The 20,648-nt window shown below is 39.0% G+C and overlaps 2 protein-coding genes and 1 long non-coding RNA gene across 3 annotated transcripts in view; 1 reads left to right on the plus strand and 2 right to left on the minus strand.

Moving 5' to 3' along the window:
• The window catches only part of LOC311504380 (arf-GAP with dual PH domain-containing protein 1), a 32,137-nt gene extending 26,032 nt beyond the window's left edge, over positions 1-6,105 (minus strand). Inside the window, exon 1 of the mRNA XM_084567416.1 lies at positions 5,858-6,105. Within this exon, the coding sequence (XP_084423542.1) occupies positions 5,858-5,948 (91 nt within the window). The 5' untranslated portion in view covers positions 5,949-6,105. The remainder of the gene's footprint in view (positions 1-5,857) is intronic.
• A 1,184-nt stretch (positions 6,106-7,289) lies between these two features.
• Positions 7,290-9,668, plus strand: cox19 (cytochrome c oxidase assembly factor COX19). Its single transcript, XM_084566927.1, has 3 exons — positions 7,290-7,442; positions 8,538-8,649; positions 8,746-9,668. The coding sequence occupies exons 1-3, from the start codon at positions 7,361-7,363 to the stop codon at positions 8,837-8,839; spliced, it is 288 nt and encodes a 95-aa protein (XP_084423053.1). The 5' UTR covers positions 7,290-7,360; the 3' UTR covers positions 8,840-9,668.
• Positions 9,669-15,371: 5,703 nt separating this feature from the next.
• On the minus strand, positions 15,372-17,276 carry LOC311504844. The gene is made up of 3 exons (XR_014699643.1): positions 17,138-17,276; positions 16,161-16,239; positions 15,372-16,033 (listed from the first exon to the last, which is right to left on the minus strand). It is a non-coding gene; the product is annotated as an uncharacterized lncRNA (long non-coding RNA).
• Positions 17,277-20,648: the final 3,372 nt, after the last annotated feature.

Below are 20,648 nucleotides of genomic sequence, written 5' to 3' on the forward strand. Positions count from 1 at the left end.
TCGCTGAAATCACTGCAGCACAGAACGTAGAGAAGACATCTGAGCAAACTGGTGTGTAGGAGGCTGAACAAGGGAGAATTCTTCGAGCTGCAAACTGCAAAGACACATGAACAAGAAATTTACTATCAGTCTAATCGCAGGCGTTGATGTCTCGGTCAGCGCGATGCGTCACATTTCTGGGGATGTGCAAATCAGGTTACGCCCAAGCTACGCAGTAGTGTTCCGATGGATGACTATAAATGAATTCAAACTAGATTTTATCAAAACAAAATTACCAAAGCAGATGCAATAAAGTTTTCTCTAACTAAACTGCAGTAAACATACAAAGTCAAACAAAAAGTCAAAAAAGCCATGTCTGGGCTGCCAGAGGAGCCTAAACCTAAATCTCATCAGAGTTCCTGCAGTTTTTGCTGTTCAACAAACACCTTCCTCACGCCTCAGGCTGCTGAGGCTTCTCTCTGGAGTAAAAAAACTCGTTTGTGTGTCCTTAGCAAAGGGCAGAACCCACACCGCTGCTGAGCCACAGAGAAACCCTGCAGTATAAGCTCCCAGCTCGGCCTCTCAGCAGTCTCATCGGACCATGCCAGCTCAGAGAAGATAGGGAAAAAGGTAAGGAAGGGCAGAGTAAGAATGACTAAGCATAAAAAATGCACAAGCGGTGTCGCCACTTTGCGTGTTTTCCGACCAATTCCAGAAGGCTTTCTGTCTGGTTAATGGATGTTGCATTTGCGATGGTAAAGATAAGACGGGGGCGAGGGAGGACGGCCAGGTCACCGCTGATGATGTGATAGTGTTTTGAGCCTGCAGATTCACCTATAACGCTGGGATTTCATGTGATGTAACGCAGCACCCATGCCGGAGGTCCTCAGCTTTCATGCGAAAATGACTGGGAACAATTAAAAAAGTAAATAAAAATCCTTCCTGGTATCTGACGAAAGACTTCCAAATTGATCTTCACACGTCATGCGTCATAAAACTATGATTTGCTGTGCACATGAAAAACTGACCTTTGCATTGGCGATGATGTAAATGAGGGGCATAAAAAAAAGTAAGGGGTAATACATCGCCTCCAACTTCTCTCTGTTCCTCAGTTTGAAATGTCAGCGCCTCCAAATGCACAGCAAATTTACCAGTATGCCGACTTTGTCCGATAATATAACGATTTTAAAATAATGATTTCGTCACCACAGCAGTAGAACTATTCTGTTCATGGACTGTGATCAAATCAAAATTTGAACCCTATAAAAACTGGAAAACTAAAATTAAATTTTACAACAACAACTACATTTCGCAATCTTTTGCAGTGTTATGCAGAAACGTTCCTGACTGCAATGAACTGTTTACACTGGGACATATATGAGTCATAGCCACAGGCGTTACATCTTCAGGTTGTCCATCTGTCCCTCCTATTATTGTGTGTTTCATCATGTGATCACTGGTGGGGAAAAAAAATTCTTTACAGTATCACGCAACCTATTTTTGGAGAGGAAAAATCCCCAACACCCACACTACAGTGTTATTTTTTTTTTAAGTATTATAATTATTATTTTTTTTAGCTTATTTTCAGTTTCGGGCCTGGGTGTTGTACAGTATACTGTATTTAGCAGTCGTCTTCACACAGTCACTCAACCGAATTAACTTTCGTGATCAGATTTCAAATAAACCACCAGAAGCCCCAGTGTGTCAATGAGAAGAAATATGTAAATGGTGACATCTGGAAATGCCCAGTAAGCTGAAAGCAATTTACAAGTATTCTGATTAAATTTACTTATTTTCATGTTTAATGAACTGGTGATATACAGCCAGAATGCTACCAACAGAACAGACACCCATTTTGTTTTGATCATTGGTGTACTTCCCTGGTCAACAATATTGTGTTTCAGTCAAGTAAGTACAAACTGAGCATTGTTTGCATTTTGAGATGATCCTGTCTGAAATAGTACCGACTGATAAAGGTGATGTACTTTAAGAAAACTGCCGGAAAAATTGGATTCCTCCAACATTTATTCACCAAAAATCCCATTGGCCTCAGAAGCTAGAATTGGACGGATAAACTCGTCACAGCTAGAATTGCCTCATTTAGCATAACTTCTTGAAAATACCATTTCTGCCACCATGCTTTACGAGTTGGTGTGAGGCTCTTTGGTCTGCACCAAACATTTCTTCTGTAGTGGCCAAACCACTTTATCTTTGATTCATCTGTCGGTCAAATTTGCTTTTTAGAGAGCAAAGGCTTTTTCCTACTACGCAGGTTAAATGTGTGAAAGTGCTTTCTAATCATAGATGCAGAACTCTGACATCGACATTTACAAGAACTGCATTCAGATACTGAAAGTCTTGAAGACTTCTTTATTTTTTTTTTCTGCAGCAAGCACTCAGGCTGAATTTGCTGGAGCGGCCTACACCACTTGTAGATGGTTTTCCGTACAGTGCAAGGATTTCTTTTTGTTTTCCGGGAGCCTTTGAGAGTCCTTTAGGTCATGGCTCGACAACATTACACAGAAGCTTCGATAACCCAAACCCTACATGTCAGAAGGTTCCACCTGTTACTTCATAAGAACGCCTAATCACTGGCACCTATTTAGACTTAGACTTAGATAAACTTTATTCATCCTCAAGGGAAATTGCTTGGTCACTACTGTAATTTGGAACCCCTTGCTCTAATTTTATTGATTTGAAGGTGTGATAAAAGCTACAGGTGTACTTACAATGCGGCTGAGCTCTTATTTATTTGTATGTGAATTATGAAATGACAAAACAAAAAGAAGCAGACACTTTTTCATAGGGGATCAAACGTTTGCTTGCTCAAAAAAATTTGTACTTACTTTTTAACACGTATGTACAGCCATACATCTCCCCTGCCTGTAGTGTTATCTAAGAATCCTTTAGTTCACACCTACTCTGCACAGTACATGTCTGTCTGTGCACTGAGCTCTGTGTAGATGATTTGTGTTTTTTTAAGCCGTACTAAAACCGTGGTGTTGTTCTGAAATGGTCACAGAGATAAGCTTCTGTACCCGTCTTGGGACGGAGCCACTGAACATCAATAATTCATAGCTTGATCATTATGAGAAGCACGAGCCTGGGTATTCCACATTTCAGGGTAATGGTTTGGTTGATAGATGGGTCTTCTGGCAGTTGCGTAGCCTGTGTTATCTTGAAATTACATGAAGTGAGACCAGTGATTACGAATGCAAACATGGATGTCGTCAGCCAAGGCCTTACTGCTGAGCATCGGAATGCCTTGCTTAAGGGAATCTAGGCACCTGCTGAGTCACGAGTCACATCACCGCTTTCCCTGCACCTTCACTAGAGCTGTCGTATTACATCCCAGACAAGCTATTCAGGGTTGTACGACACAGAACATCTGTTAGACCATCGCTTCACAGAGACTACGTTTGATTGTGTAATGACTGCAAAGGTGGAAGTTGTGTACTTTCCAGGGAAAACTGAGTAACAGCCTCAAACTAGAAACACTCAGAGCCAATGTTTCCCCAAGGCACAGTAGATTGTTGCAGAACAGTGTAGGGAAACAACATAAAAAATATATCCCGAGAGTCAAATAACATTGTACTGGCATCCGTCACTGTGCCAAGAGTTTACAGTGGTGGTTTGCAGCCCTGTGAGGTAAACTTCAAGTGACAATACTGATGATTTTGATGAGTAACATTTACCATGTCATGTTTAAGATGACAGGATACCTAATCTGAACTGCTTGTTCAACATATTGGGAAATTACTAGACTTTTTGCAACCGTTAAGTGGTGTGCTCAGCTGTGACAAGCTCTTGTTCACTTCTAATACAATTACCTGTGGCAATTTCCATGTTTACAACCAAGTACAACACTACAAATGCCTTCCAGAAAACCCTCTCTGCATGTACATTCACTGCTCATTATGTTCCAACACTTTCACACACACAACAGATGAGTTTCTATTATGTTGCTGTGCAGCACTCAGCACAAGACACCCAGCCCTGTTCATGGTTATGAAACAACAGTGATAGCAGTGCATTGTTTTAAGACGACAGCTGTTTGCGCGATATTCTTGTTTGCACACACCTTGACTGCTCGTTGCTTTTTGAAATGAACTAAACTCAAAGCACTGTTTGTGGTTTTGAAACAACAGTGATAGCAGTGCATTGTTTTAAGACAGCAGCTGTTTGCGCGATATTCTTGTTTGCACACAACTTAACTGCTCGTTGCTTTTTCAGATGAGCTAAACTCAAAGCACTGTTTGTGGTTTTGAAACAACAGCGATAGCAGTGCATTGTGTTAAGACAGCAGCTGTTTGCAAAAAATTCTTGTTGGCACACAACTCGAACGCTCAGTGCTTCCCAAATGATGAACTAAACACACAGCACCGTTCATGGTTTTGAAACGACAGTGGTGGTACCGCTTTAATACAGTAGCTATTTGCACAATACTCTTGCTCCCACCTAACTCGAAACCTGCAAAGCCTCCCTATGTTTGAATATTGAGTGTTGATCCGTGATCCGTGAGGACTCATTCTAATGCCAGTTGTAAAACTTAGTACTTAAGACGGTCAATTTGTGATCACATCACCCAGGATGCATGTTATTGCTGACGGGGTAATACACATCCAAAATCCAGAATTCAAACTGTGTCGCGTAGCATTACAAGCAAAAGGAGGACAATTATCATAATCAGAACTGTTCAAAATGTTCAGATCCTAAAACGTTTGTAGTTTGGCCCAATGCACAACTAACCACATTTCAGATACAATGACATCCCTAGTGATTCCTATAATTCTGAAATCATTTTTTGAAAGCTTTTGCTGGTCCGTCATTAGGGTTCTTCTGCTGGGCACCATGAATGTTTGTCAAATCATCATGTAACTATTGAGACAGTTTATGGAAAAGCTTTTATGGACCGGCTATATGCCAAGCTGTACTATGTAAGTTGGTGATAGAAAGAAGCAAAGGGCAACATAAAGATTTCATATACTTTAAAGATCCTATATTCAACTCTCACACACACACAGCAAAAACCAGGCCGAGGAGCCACTCCTCTGCAAGCGTCCACCACTCAGACAAAGCTATCGAATTCTGAAAGAGCACTGCCAGCTCCAAAAGCTGCTCTGCTACTGCCAGTGCTCAGAGGAACCAAGACCAGGGCCAAGGAACAGGCATCCTGGGCGGGCACGGCTCCAAGCACCGGGCGTTCGGCCTGTGCTGGAGCCTCAGTGGCCACTCACTGGTTTACTGCCATTTCAGAGAGGAGTGGGGCGGAGGGGGGTAATGGGAGAGAGAGAAGGGATGGAGAGATGAAAGGATGGAGAGGTAAAGAAAGGAAGCGAGACACTGGAAAAAGGATTTAGCCGCCTTATATAGAATAACTGCTCTGGTGAAATGAGCTCCTTGGGTCATATGGAAGTGGACCAAAATATAAAATGCACACACACTCACAGAGAGGCAGCAGTAATAAGTGAGCTGTTTGGAGGATGCTGACAGTGTAGAACATAATAACACCAGACCACACACATACACACAGTCAGGAACAGCAACAATGTGGAGGGAATGACTTGCCATGCCTTTGTACACACTCACACACCGTGACAGGAACACACAGGAGTGTTTTATGACTTTATGGCTAAAAATTGGAAGTCCAGAGTCCATAGTATTAGGCCCTGAGAGTGTTTGCAGGTAGCCAGGCCTTTGTCATCATATATAGAAGCAAATTCATTCAGACTTGTTGGGTTCTCAAGCGCCAGTTGACTCATCTTTCCCAACTTGCGCACAGAAGCTTAAATGCATTGATGCAGGTGCAGGTGCATGCACCGGCTTTTTTTTTTTTTTTTTTTTTTTAAATGGTGGGGGGGTGAGAGGGGTGTCTTACCTGGATTGCCGCAGTCCGCACACGCTTCGTTTCCCGGTCTCGCCAGCACGTCTTGCAGGAGCAGCTTGTCCCCCTCCGGTTCCAGCGCCATGGTGAGTTTATCCGTCCAGGCTCACCGCGGTGGGGAGAAGCTGGTCCAAGAGCATCCGCCGCTGGAGCCCGACGGACAAACAGACAAGACAGACGGACGGACGGACCAGCCGATCACCTGCCACCTCCAATCTGAACTGAAGCGGAGAAGAAAGAGCGGGGAGAGACAAGGAAGAGACTCAAGGAAACGTGCTGAAAAAAACCCTCCTCTATCTCTCTCTCTCTCTCTCTCTCTCCCTCCCTCACTCCTTCCCTCTCTCTGTCTCTCAGTGATAGCTCTATTACCAAGTCTCGCTGACTGCATAATAATCAAGCCTATCTGTTACCATCACCTCCTCCTCCCTTGCCTCGCTGTCTTCTTTCTCCCTCTATACCAGTCTTATTCTGATAAAAGTGAGACATCCAGCGGCTGACCGAGTGGAATTGCACATCCCAAATGTCCAGTGCTGGAAGAAGTGGGCCTAGTCTATTTCCATTCATTATTAATGTTATTATTATTATTGTTTATAAAAAATAACCGACATCGAAATTTAAAAAAGCACCAACGTGCAAGCAGCATGGTTTAGTCCAGTGATTCCCAACCCAGGTACCAGGACCCATCAATAGGGTCACCAGGTAAATGTAAGGGCTTCTGAGGTAACAGTCCAATGAGCTACTGGTTGAGTCTTCAGTGATACAGTTAATTTTTATAAAGCTATTCTTTTTTTTTTTTTTGCGTTAAGTCCTAATATGAAAGGTCAATAGCAACAACTGTTAATAATTACCTTTCTAAAAACTATTTAAAAAAGCCACAATAGCTTTATTTTTAAATCTTTTCAGTCTGCAGATTTTTATTTTTATTTTTAATGAAGTTACTGACACTTAATATAAAAATCGGTTCAATTTTACTGGGTGCTCTTACAATGCGTCTGTAGATTAAAAACAAAACTGTTGAAAGTAACAGGAAGGACAATTACACACTGCCAGCATGTGATTTAAAGTGACAAAAATGGAATAAAGTGAAATGAAAATATTAAAACAATTCGTAATTCAGACTATTTTGTTGCCTACTGCATGTTTAAATATTCTATTGTATTTTTTATGTACAGTTTTATAAGCAATTGCTAAGGTACGTTTATTTTGTAGTAATTAGTAAACTAAAGATCACGTATTTTTAGCACGTGGGTGATTAATAAGCCTAATAACAGGCTGTTGTTGTTGTTTTTTTAATCTTATTATTATTATTTCTATCACTAAAATATAAGGAATCGATCAAAGTGTCATCGACGATCGATGCAATCCGAGCGACTACTAATGTCTGTCTGATGAGACGGCCCCAAAACAAAACGTCACAATACTGCGACAACAGGGTGACTGTCAGTCGAGTTACAGTTACTGGAAACTTGGAGCATTTTTAAATAAACGCAGACAAACATGTCTACTGCCATGAATTTCGGGTCGAAGACGTTTAGACCTCGGCCCCCCGACAAAGGGTCGTTCCCTCTGGATCATTTCGGTAAGTTAAGGCACAGGTCTCAGTGTTAGTCAGGTTAAATAACAGTGTGCTCTCGCTCTCTGCCTTCAACACCCGTTAGACTAGGGGTATCAAACATACGTCCCGTGGGACAAACCGTGGGCTGCCGGAGGATCCGATCTGAATTTGACAGACGTTGACTACAATTGTTAAATAAAATTGGCACCTGTTCTTAGTTTGTCCACTACGGGTCGCGCTTTTTTAGTCAGACTTGTGGACATATTACAACCCCGAGACCCAGAACAAAACAGCAGATGCCAGCAATGTGCTGAAACTGCTCTTAAAATTGTTCATTAAATATTTAATAAAAAGTTAGTTCATTAAATGTAAACATTTTCGTAATGTACTAGTTCTTCATTGCACTAAAACAAAGGGAAACATTTGGGGCTGTCTCCATGATACATGAACTGTTGACTGTCCATGATTAAAAAATAAAAATAGAATAAAAATCCTAACTTAACAAAATTTCAGATGCATTTCTAGCTTTTCTATTCAGTAATACACAGGATAAGATGTTGCAATCCCTTGTACCAAGATCCCATTCAAAACACATTTAGAGGCCCTGTTCAACTAACTAAATAATCAATAAAACCAGAAATATTTTTATAAAATAAAAAATACTAATTAATAATACGTTTAATTATAAAATGTATAATATATATTTATTATATTAATTAAATGTTAGCAATTAATTCAAGTGGCATCTGTTATACAATTTAAATATGCAATATATAACTGATTTTGCGAACAAGAATTAACAAAGAATAAAGTAAAAATTACAGGGTTCAAATGTTTTCATGGTTTATTTTTCAGATTTTCCTTTCTCTTAAAAATAGCACATTTCTGCATTTTCAAGTCTCTTTAAACACACATGCAACTCTGATTCAAGATAATTCATAATCTAAATTATGAATCAGCACCGTATACGTTTGGACTCATCAAGAAACCTTACAAATGTCAGTGGCAGTGTTCGAATGTAGTCTGTTGAAGAATAATACAACTAACTTTGACAGCGTCCCCAGTGTGACAGACACACAGCTGTTCATTTGGGCTGACTCTGGCTAACTGTTGTTTCAGGGGAGTGCAAAGCGTTCAAAGAGAAGTTCATGAAATGTCTCAGAGAAAACAGCTTCGACAACTCCAAGTGCCGACTGCAGTCCAAAGACTACCTGGAATGCCGGATGGACAAGTAAGGCTCCAGATTAAAACCGCTCCATGCTGACTCAGTAAACACTTTTAAAACGGGGACATAACAGACATATCCGCGCTCTCTTGTGTTTTCCAGTCAGCTGATGGCCAAGGAGCCGATGGAGAGGCTGGGATTCAAGGACCTGTTGGATCCTCCCCCAGGCCAAGCGGGCAAAGACACTAAACCCTGATCTCCTGTTACCAAAGCTCTCATGGTTTTGCTCTGAACTTAGCTCATCTACCAAGTTGTTTCAAAAACGATGTCAACACAGGCAATACAAGGCCACTGTTTGTGTGAAGCTGAGAAGAATGGCCACAAATACTCAAGAATGCGGAAGGCAGCTCCGCAAGAGGACACTGTGGTTTGATGCAATGCCTTAGTTTGAAGCTGTAAACTGATTATGTACATAAAATGAAAACCTTTAATATATAAAGATGGTGTTTTGGGATGTCAATACGTACTTGTTTGTATTAAAACTAATGTGTGAAAGCCTTGATACAGTCAGTGAGGCATTTCTTTAATTCTAGGTGTCAATTTTGTGTGGATGGTTTAAACATAAGGCCGCGATGAGACGGTCAGAAAATACGATCATTACACAGCGTATTACATTACATCACCATCTTAAATTTGGCCTGCTTAACCTATGAGTCATACGGGAGTCGCGTATGAGTTAATGTGTGATATTTAAGTATTTTGAAGAACGTATCCCCTTTTCTGAGGGCATGCAGGGACAACTGTAGTTCAAGTTTTTTTTGTTTTGTTTTTTAGTTCTACTTCAGGGAGGGTACTTTCCGAGCACATGACGAGCCTTTAGTGAAACAAGTGTATGCTGACTGATTGAACGAATACATGGACGTGAGTGAAGAATTGGCAGGTGGTGAAAAAAATTGCCCATGCAGCTCTTATCACTGGTCTTAAAAATGGGAAGAAATAACATGAATACATAATTTATGAAGATTAACATAACTTAAGCCTAGCTTCTGATAAAACCCATACATCACCAGAAACCCATGTCTGCTATTTCTGCGATTATTGTTATTTCTCTTCCCCCCCCCCCCCCCCCCAATCTTTCTTTGTACATTTATGAAGCAGTTTAATAAAGTTTCCTCCTACATTTACACACATTCAGCATTTTTTCTGTTGGACTGTGCCTCCCTTGGGTGGATCTGTGTCAGCTCACATGATTCAGTTGAGTTGTTGTGGAGGTGAGACACCTCTGAATAACGTCTAAACACAAGTTTTCACAGCGATTTTCCAAACGTTGCATCTTTTTCATAATAGTTTAGTGTGAACATAGTCACACCCTTCAAAAAGTCTTCCACTGGCTTTCATCCTAATTTGGTTTTGACTGGCTTCAGAAGTTTTTTAGACAAAATAGTTGGCACCCCAATTTGAATAGAATTCCGATTAATTGTATTATCCTGTTTTGTGTATGAACAAAATCAGTTGAAAACTAAAGGTTTTCTTGTAATAAATTGATAAGACTGATTCAATCTGTGCTATTTCACACTTGGAAACCTAATGAAGAGAATCTAAAGGAAGTTGTTTGTTGCAGAGGAGAGCAGAGCCTATCCTCCTTGGGGATACAAAGAGAATCTAAAGGATGCAGCTGCACAGGCAGAAAGTAGATTGTTTGAAACATCTGTTGAGGCAGTTGTAGGCGTTAACTTCAGCATGACCAATGCTAAAGCATCCCACTGCCAAATTCCAAACAGTAAAATGAAGACGGACCAAATCAGCACCAATCATTAGTCTTTTTATTTACCAGTGAAAATATTCAGTCTAAAACTGTTCTACATGTCAATAACAGTATTTTTCTGCATAGATTTCAATAGATTTCTGACTGTGTATCATTCCCAAAGAGCACAAAAAGTATATATTGATATATATTAGTTTAGAAGATTTCTACAGGACTTGGTTAGTATCTTTAAATGCATTTACAAACAGAAAATTTAATATGCTTCAAAATTAATAGAAAACAGAAAATAGTTGTAACGTGACTTTTGCATAGAAGGGAATGTTATTCCGTTGTGTAGTCGTTGGAGACTCCTTACATGATTTGGCAACATATTCCTCTCTGTGTTGGGAAAAAAAAAAAAAAAAAACAAGTTATATGTCCATTTATTCGGCATTTGTAGCTGGAATTCTCAAGAGGAAAAAGAAAAACGCCAGAATATCTGAATTAATTTAATTTGACTTACTCTCTCTAACCTCTGGAATCTCTTTTGGAGCCACGGGGCCCTCGGGTCCACACACCAGGTTTTCTTCTGTTTTGTAAAGCTGGAGGGTTGAGAAGACAGTTAAAAGTAAAGAAAAAAAAATGTGTAGGAAGTACTGATCTCTTAAATATGAGGCTAGGGCCAGGAGGTGGCTCGCTAAGCTAGCCACAGTCTTGATGCTAAGCTAAGCTAATCACCAGTCTCGTTTCATATTCACTGGTCAGACATCATGTATCAGTTTTTACTTACATATACGCGTCTACCCTACAGTGATGAAATCTTTGTGCCGTCTGTTCAAAGCACTCATTGACAGACCCCTTAATAGTGGCGTTTGAGGTTTCTGTACAGCAGGCGGGCCTGACATGTCCAATACTCCTGTGCCGAGCCTTGTAACACTGAGGACATCCTGCAATACCGACAACAACACAGTAATATGATCAATCACTCTGCAGGAGGGAAAAAAGATTGAAAAACACCCAATAAATCTATACTAAAAACAAAAGATTAAAATCTACATGTCATAGTTTTACATAGTGCAGTCGTCTTTTTGTAATGACAGTGACAACCGACTCTTTTGGCTTTTGTACAAATTTAACAAAAGCGATCTAACAGATTAAGAAAAAATTAGTTGTAGAAGCGCTTGCAGGTGATTTTGTTACCTTTGGACAAAGCTAGCCATTTCCAGTCTTTACGCGGAGTCACATCTTTTCAAAATTACAATTGGTTTGCTATCTTGCAAAGGACATAGTATCTACCCACAGCATCTGCTCTTTATTTATCTTAAAGGTTGTTGCCTAATTGTCATGCATTGTCATGCAATGGGCACACCGATAAGCAAAGACATTTAACACCAAATGAAAAGGGAACTGATCTGTACAACACAAAAGCTCCTGTGCACAGATTTTCAACATAAACACATATTCTTTTTGTTCTGGAGTAGGTAAAGACTTATCACTAATCACACTCACCTTGTGAAAAGAGGAAAAGCAGCAGGGTTAACTGCAGGAGTCCATAGTTAGAGAAAGACATCCTCAATCCCTTAGTCTGATAGCGTGTCTCTGCGCAGTAGAAGCACTCACACTGTGAACACCTTCTTGCAAAACAAAATTCTTGGGTATCAGTGAGGCCAGAAGTGGGGGACCAAAAACACATCCTCATTCCAAAAAAGGGGAACGCAGCTGTGAGTTGTTACTCAATAGTTTCGCAAAATATGCCAATACCTAGAAGATAGATGTGAATGTAGGAGGTATTGGTAATGCTGTGAGGTACTGAAGCCAGAGAAACAAAATACATCACATTTTAAAACACAAACGTAGAAGAAAATCAGCCCAACCATTACAGAAACCTGGCTGAATCACTTTTAGTCAGACCATGCTGAAACTGAAATATTATTTACAGATATTAAATATACTGCATATAGGCAGAGGCTGCAGCTGCATTAGCGAACAAGAGGACATGGCTCGTGATGACGGTTCAGAATTCCATTCATTCATTCATCTTATGTAACCACTTGTTCCTGTGAAGGGTTGTGGGGTCTGCTGAAGCCTATCCCAGCTGTCATCGGGGGAGAGACGGGGTACACCCTGGACAGGTCGCCAGTCTATTGCAGGGCGGTTTGCCGAATTTGGTTTAGCTAAATATTGTGATACGAACTTACTAGCAGCAAGCTACAGAATTATCACTTAAGGAATGCTATTTTATTTGTATTTTATTGTATTTTTTATTTTGTATTTTTTTAACTAACTTGCTAATAATTTAAGAAAAATGTTAATTTACCCCTCCTACCCATGGAATACATGTAACTACACTATACTACAGTTAGCAGCAGGTTAGCTTAGCCCAGAATAAACAGGAAATAAAAATAGTCCACTTTTTAAGCTACGCAAAACATGTTTAACTTTTTTAAAATTTTTACATGAGATTTTTAAGACAGCTTGTACCCTAATGTAAGCTTCAAATGCACCAATAATAACAAGACAGCATTTTCTCGAAATGATATTTATTACTTTAGAAGACAGTACAAGGTTCCTGCAGAAGCATAATATTTATTTGAAAAGTTGCATACAAGTTAGAAGAAAAATGAACTACAAATGATTGCCAGTGCGAATATTTCTACTTGGAAGGTTATGATACATCATCTTCATTTCCTTGTTGATTGTTGAAGGACTTTCACAGTTCTTTGCAATATATTCCTCTCTGTCAAGAAAAGAAAGTTAATATTAGGACGGAACATTTCAGGGCCATAACACCAATATACATAAATCATTTGTTTGTTAAGTTTTAATGTACATTCTTCCAGTGAAAATATATACTTCAGACTCACCTTCTCTAATTTCTTGAGCCTTTCATCGAGCCAGTCGGCATTTGGGTCCACACAATGTGTTTTGTTGGTGTTAGTGATGAAACTATTGAAAGACAGATGAAAGAATATGATTCTTAAACAAAGAAATACATCTACAGTAGATAGCTTCTAAGCTTAACTACATTGTGCAAAGCTATTAGCTTGGCGCTAAAACAGGAAGCAGACGGATACACCTTAAAGCTTAATGATTAACACACTTTTTCTCATCTGCACACAAAGTAGATACACAGTAATTAGAAATGGTTGGTTTTAGTGACCTAACGTAACAATTTCTAAAGAAACACAAAACTGTAACACTGTGTAACTCCTCAAGGTGTGGACATACAACGATCTGATCTACAATGATGAGACTATGATCTACTATGAACATATTTTATTTACTGAATTGATATTGTAAGATAATTTTGCAGATGTTCACTTTTCTTTAGCCTCTTCTATTGGAGTAAAAATGGTTAGCAGGCAGCCAAGACAACAGTGAACGATACTAAGACGTCTTTTGAGAAAACTGTCCAAGTCACGACCCAACACGCAAGCTAGCAAGTTTGATAACTGTTTGCAATGCTTTCTCCCATTTGCTTACTTTTAATTGAGCAGTATTTTGAGCAATTAATGGAGAGCAAAAGTGCAGGGAGAAGTCCACAAATTTGTATTTTTAACATGTGGATGTGGTTTATATATATATATATGTATATATATATATATATATATATATATATAGAGAGAGAGAGAGAGAGAGAGAGAGGCAGTGTATTGATTTGAGACCTTTTTGGGGTGTTTTTCTTGATTTTAGTCTAATGTTATGCTAAATAAATATGACAAAATGCCAGACTACACTCACTTGACAGTTCATTAGGTAGATTAGTGAAAACAAATTCTAATATGAGAGACCTGCTCCAAATCTTAGCTTTATGAAGGTTATGGTATTTGGCATTCTCATAAAATAACCGAGAGCTGTTGATTGTTCTTTCTTTTTGGCGACTGCCATTTGTAAAATGATTGTTACAGTTTAAAGTGAACAATACAACAGACATGAAGGATTTTAGTGCAGGATTGTTATATCAGATTGCATTCACTGTCACTAGTGTACCTAATGTTAGTGTGAATCATTAATGCCTCTGACGTAGTTACTGGATTTGATGTATAATGTTGTATAACAGACGAGCAAAAGCAAGCTTGTGATATTGAGTACTCACATGTATGCATGTATCCTACAATTAGGAAATTTGTATGGCTTCTGTTCGAAGCAGGCCACGATGGGTTCCTTAATGTGATGCTTTGTGGCTTCTGTACAGCAGTTGGGATTGACTGGACTGTAACGACGATGGCCACGCTTAGAAGGCTGTTGCCCTACAATCAGCATCACACAGAGAAAAATGTCAGCGAGCTGGAGCATTTACAGATCCGGTTATTTAAGCCACACTCACCTTGTGCAAGAAGGAAAAGCAACGCAGCTATCCACATAAAGGCCAGTCCACAGCTACGGGAGGAACGCATCTTTGGTCCAAGTAGAGATCTGGTAGGAGCTGGTGTCTCACTTTTCAGTTACAGGGCAGAGAACCTCTGACTTTTCAGATGAAAAATCCAGTTTATATGGGGCTGCTGTGATGAAAAACACACCCCACATAGCAACTTCTTGAGAAAAAGCCACACGTGATTGCCCTTATTGCTCAGCATCCCTCCTTCCAACGAAAAAAAAAAAAGCTTTAAATAGGTAAACAGAGCTGAAAGAGGGTGAGAGGTGTTGAAATCAGGTGGTCATGAGTTTATTTACACAATCACAAGATGAACAGCGCAATTTGTCAGCTATACAAAATAAGACACACACAAGTATCACAGCAACATAAATAGAAAAAAGAACAGAAATAACTCTGACAGGGACACTATACCGTCAGTTTCAAAACAACTATGTAATATTCTGACTTCTGACACAAACTGCTGATGGGTATGTGTGACTAATTTGAACAGTCTTTTAGTTACTGCTAATTCTGTCATATAATTAACACACAAGAAAACTGCAGTTACAATCCAGTAGAGACAGGCAGAGGCTGCTGCTGCATTAGCGAACAAGAGGACATGGCTCGTGATGACCGTTCAGAATTTCATTCATTCATTCATCTTCTGTAACCACTTGTTCCTGTGAAGGGTTGTGGGGTCTGCTGAAGCCTATCCCAGCTGTCATCAGGGGAGAGGCGGGGTACACCCTGGACAGGTCGCCAGTCTATCGCAGAGCGGTTTGCCGAATTTGGTTTAGCTAAATATTGTGATACAAACTTAGCAGGCTAGCAGCAAGTTACAGAATTATCACATAAGGAATGCTATTTTATTGTATTTTTTATTTTGTATTTTTTAACTAACTTACCCCTTAATTTACCCCTCCTACCCATGGGATAAATGTAACTACATTGAGTATACTGCTATACTACAGTGAGCAGCGGGTTAGCTTAGCCCAGAATAAACAGGAAATAAAAATAGTCCACTTTTTAAGCGGCGCAAAACATATTTAACTTTTTTTTAATTTTTACGTGAGATTGTTAAGACAGCTTGTACCCTAATGTAAGCCTCAAATGCACCAATAATAACAAGACAGCATTTTCTCGAAATTATATTTATTACTTTGGAAGACAGTACAAGGTTCCTGTGGAAGCATAATATTTATTTCAAAAGTTGCATATAAGTTAGAAGAAAAATGAACTACAAATGATTGCCAGTGTGAATATTTCCACTTGGAATTTTATGATACATCATCTTCATTTCCTTGTTGATTGTTGAAGGACTTTCACAGTTCTTTGCAATATATTCCTCTCTGTCAAGAAAAGAAAGTTAATATTAGGACGGAACATTTCAGGGCCATAACACCAATATACATAAAACAATTGTTTGTTAAGTTTTAATGTACATTCTTCAAGTGAAAATATATACTTCAGACTCACCTCCTTTAATTCCTTGAGTGTTTTTTTGAGCCATCTGCCATTTGGGTCCATACAATATTTCTTGGTGTCAGTTTCGAGACTATTGAACGACAGATAAGAAAGAATTTGATTCTTAAACAAGGAAATACATCGACAGTAGATAGCTTCTAAGCTTAGCTACATTGTGCAAAGCTATTAGCTTGGCGCTAAAACAGGAAGCAGACGGAAAAACCTTAAAGCTTAACGATTAACACACTTTTTCTCATCTGTACACAAAGTAGATAGACAGTAATTAGAAATGGTTGGTTTTAGTGACGTAACGTAACAATTTCTAAAGAAACACAAAACTGTAACACCGTGTAACACCTCAAGGTGTGGACATACGACGATCTGATCTACAATGATGAGACTATGAATATACTTTATTCACTGAATTGATATCGTCACACAATTTTGCAGATGTTCACTTTTATTTAGCCTCTTCTGTTCAAGTAAAAATGGTTTATGTGGTTTATATATATATAGATATATATATATAAAAAGGGGGCAATGTATTGATTTGAGACCTTTTTGGGGTGTTTTTCTTGATTTTAGTTTAATGGTATGCTAAATAAATATGACAAAATGCCAGACTACACTCACTTGACAGTTCATTAGGTAGATTAGTGAAAAAATATGCATTCTAATATGAGAGACCTGCTCCAAATCTTAGCTTTATGAAGGTTATGGTATTTGGCATTCTCATAAAATAACCGAGAGCTGTTGATTCATCTTTCTTTTTGGCGACTGCCGTTTGTAAAATGATTGTTACAGTTTAAAGTGAACAATACAACAGACATGAAGGATTTTAGTGCAGGATTGTTATATCAGATTGCATTCGCTGTCACTAGTGTACCTAATGTTAGTGTGAATCAGTAATGCCTCTGACGTAGTTACTGGATTTGATACATAATGTATAACAGACGAGCAAAAGCAAGCTTGTGATATTGAGTACTCACAGGTATGCATGTATCTTACAACGAGGAAATTTGTTTGGCTTCTGTTCAAAGCAGGCCACGATAGGTTCCTTAACGAGACCCTTTGAGGCTGTCGGACAGCAGTTGGGATTGACGGGACTGTAACGACGATGGCCACGCCTAGAAGGCTGTTGCCCTAGAATCAGCATCACACAGAGAAAAATGTTGAACTGGATCATTTACAGATCCGGTTATTTGTACATACTACAGCAATTAACTCATTTATTACAGTTTTGCAGCCTGTCTTCAGTTACTATTAAAAACCCTGCATTCAAAGCCACACTCACCTTGTGCAAGAAGGAAAAGCAACGCAGATATCCAAATAAAGGCCAGTCCACAGCTACTGGATGAAGGCATCTTTGTTCCAAGTAGAGATCTGGTAGGAGCTGGTGTCTCACTTTTCAGTTACAGGACAGAGAACCTCTGACTTTTCAGATGAAAAATCCAGTTTATATGGGGCTGCTGTGATGAAAAACACACCCCACATAGCAACTTCTTGAGAAAAAGCCACACGTGATTGCCCTTATTGCTCAGCATCCTTCCTTCCAACGAAAAAAAAAAAAAGCTTTAAATGGGTAAACAGAGCTGAAAGAGGGTGAGAGGTGTTGAAATCAGGTGGTCATGAGTTTATTTACACAATCACAAGATGAACAGCGCAATTTGTCAGCTATACAAAATAAGACACACAAGTATCACAGCAACATAAAAAGAAAAAAGAACAGAAATAACTCTGATAGGGACACTGTACCGTCAGTTTCAAAACAACTATGTAATATTCTGACTTCTGATGGAAACTGCTGATAGGTATGTGTGACTAATTTGAATAGTTTTTTAGTTATTGCTAATTCTGTCATATAATCAGCACACAAGAAAACTACAATCCAGTAGAGACAGGCAGAGGCTGCTGCTGCATTAGCGAACAAGAGGACATGGCTAGTGATGACCGTTCAGAATTTCATTCATTCATTCATTCATCTTCTGTAACCACTTGTTCCTGTGAAGGGCTGCTGGAGCCTATCCCAGCTGTCATCGGGGGAGAGGCGGGGTACACCCTGGACAGGTCGCCAGTCTATCGCAGAGCGGTTTGCCGAATTTGGTTTAGCTAAATATTGTGATACAAACGTAGCATGCTAGCAGCAAGCTACAGAATTATCACTTAAGGAATGCTATTTTATTTGTATTTTATTGTATTTTTTATTTTGTATTTTTTAACTAACTTACCCCTTAATTTACCCCTCTTACCCATGGGATAAATGTAACTACATTGAGTATACTGCTATACTACAGTTAGCAGCAGGTTAGCTTAGCCCAGAATAAACAGGAAATAAAAACAGTCCACTTTTTAAGCTGCGCAAAGCATATTTAACTTTTTTAAAATTTTTACGTGAGATTTTTAAGACAGCTTGTACCCTAATGTAAGCTTCAAATGCATCAATAATAACAAGACAGCATTTTCTCAAAATTATATTTATTACTTTAGAAGACAGTACAAGGCTCCTGCGGAAACATAATATTTATTTCAAAAGTTGCATACAAGTTAGAAGAAAAATGAACTACAAATTATTGCCAGTGTGAATATTTCTACTTGGAATGTTATGATACATTATCTTCATTTCCTTGTTGATTGTTGAAGGACTTTCACAGTTCTTTGCAATATATTCCTCTCTGTCAAGAAAATAAAGTTAATATTAGGATGGAACATTTCAGGGCCATAACACCAACATACATAAATCATTTGTTTGTTAAGTTTTAATGTACATTCTTCAAGTGAAAATATATACTTCAGACTCACCTTCTCTAATTCCTTGAGTGTTTTTATGAGCCATCTGCCATTTGGGTCCATACAATATTTCTTGGTGTCAGTTTCGAGACTATTGAACGACAGATAAAAAATAATTTGATTCTTAAACAAAGAAATACATCTACAGTAGATAGCTTCTAAGCTTAGCTACATTGTGCAAAGCTATTAGCTTGGCACTAAAACAGGAAGCAGACGGAAAAACCTTAAAAACCTTAAAAGCTTAATGATTAACACACTTTTTCTCATCTGTACACAAAGTAGATAGACAGTAATTAGAAATAGTTTGTTTTAGTGACCTAACATAACAATTTCTAAAGAAACACAAAACTGTAACACCGTGTAACTCCTCAAGGTGTGGACATTCGACGATCTGATCTACAATGATGAGACTATGAACATATTTTATTCACTGAATTGATATCGTCACACAATTTTGCAGATGTTCACTTTTATTTAGCCTCTTCTGTTCGAGTAAAAATGGTTAGCAGCCGAGACAAGAGTGAACGATACTAAGACGTCTTTTGAGAAAACTGTCCAAGTCACAACCCAACACGCAAGGTAGCAAGTTTGATAACTGTTTGCAACGCTTTCTCCCATTCGCTTACTTTTAATTGAGTAGTATTTTGAGCAATTAATGGAGAGCAAAAGTGCAGAGAGAAGTCCACAAATTTGTATTTTTAATATGTGGATGTGGTTTATAAAAAAAGAGGCAATGCATTGATTTGAGACCTTTTTGGGGTGTTTTTCTTGATTTTAGTCTAATGTTATGCTAAATAAATATGACAAAATGCCAGACTACACTCACTTGACAGTTCATCAGGTAGATTTGTGAAAACAAATTCTAATATGAGAGACCTGCTCCAAATCTTAGCTTTATGAAGGTTATGGTATTTGGCATTCTCATAAAATAACCGGGAGCTGTTGATTCATCTTTCTTTTTGGCGACTGCTGTTTGTAAAATGATTGTTACAGTTTAAAGTGAACAATACAACAGACATGAAGGATTTTAGTGCAGGATTGTTATATCAGATTGCATTCGCTGTCACTAGTGTACCTAATGTTAGTGTGAATCATTAAAGCCTCCGACGTAGTTACTGGATTTGATATATAATGTATAACAGACGAGCAAAAGCAAGCTTGTGATATTGAGTACTCACAGGTATGCATGTATCTTACAACGAGGAAATTTGTTTGGTTTCTGTTCAAAGCAGGCCACGATAGGTTCCTTAACGAGACCCTTTGAGGCTGTCGTACAGCACCTGGGATTGACTGGACTGTAACGACGGTGGCCACGCCTAGGAGGCTGTTGCCCTAGAATCAGCATCACACAGAGAAAAATGTTGAACTGGAGCATTTACAGATCCGGTTATTTGTACATACTACAGCAATGAACTCATTTATTACAGTTTTGCAGCCTGTCTTCAGGTACTATTAAAAACCCTGCATTCAAAGCCACACTCACCTTGTGCAAGAAGGAAAAGCAGCGCAGCTATCCACATAAAGGCCAGTCCACAGCTACTGGATGAAGGCATCTTTGGTCCAAGTAGAGATCTGGTAGGAGCTGGTGTCTCACTTTTCAGTTACAGGACAGAGAACCTCTGACTTTTCAGATGAAAAATCCAGTTTATATGGGGCTGCTGTGATGAAAAACACACCCCACATAGCAACTTCTTGAGAAAAAGCCACACGTGA

The sequence above is a fragment of the Chelon labrosus genome (genome assembly GCF_963514085.1).
Source record: "Chelon labrosus genome assembly, chromosome: 19".
Classification (NCBI taxonomy): domain Eukaryota; kingdom Metazoa; phylum Chordata; class Actinopteri; order Mugiliformes; family Mugilidae; genus Chelon; species Chelon labrosus.

What these genes read in the sequence shown, in the direction of transcription:
- cox19 (XM_084566927.1), top strand. Translation starts at nt 7,361, where the DNA reads ATGTCTACTGCCATGAATTTCGGGTCGAAGACGTTTAGACCTCGGCCC. An exon ending in GTTCCCTCTGGATCATTTCG is followed by an intron (nt 7,443 to 8,537) that starts GTAAGTTAAGGC and finishes CTGTTGTTTCAG; the next exon opens with GGGAGTGCAAAGCGTTCAAA. An exon ending in CTGGAATGCCGGATGGACAA is followed by an intron (nt 8,650 to 8,745) that starts GTAAGGCTCCAG and finishes TGTGTTTTCCAG; the next exon opens with TCAGCTGATGGCCAAGGAGC.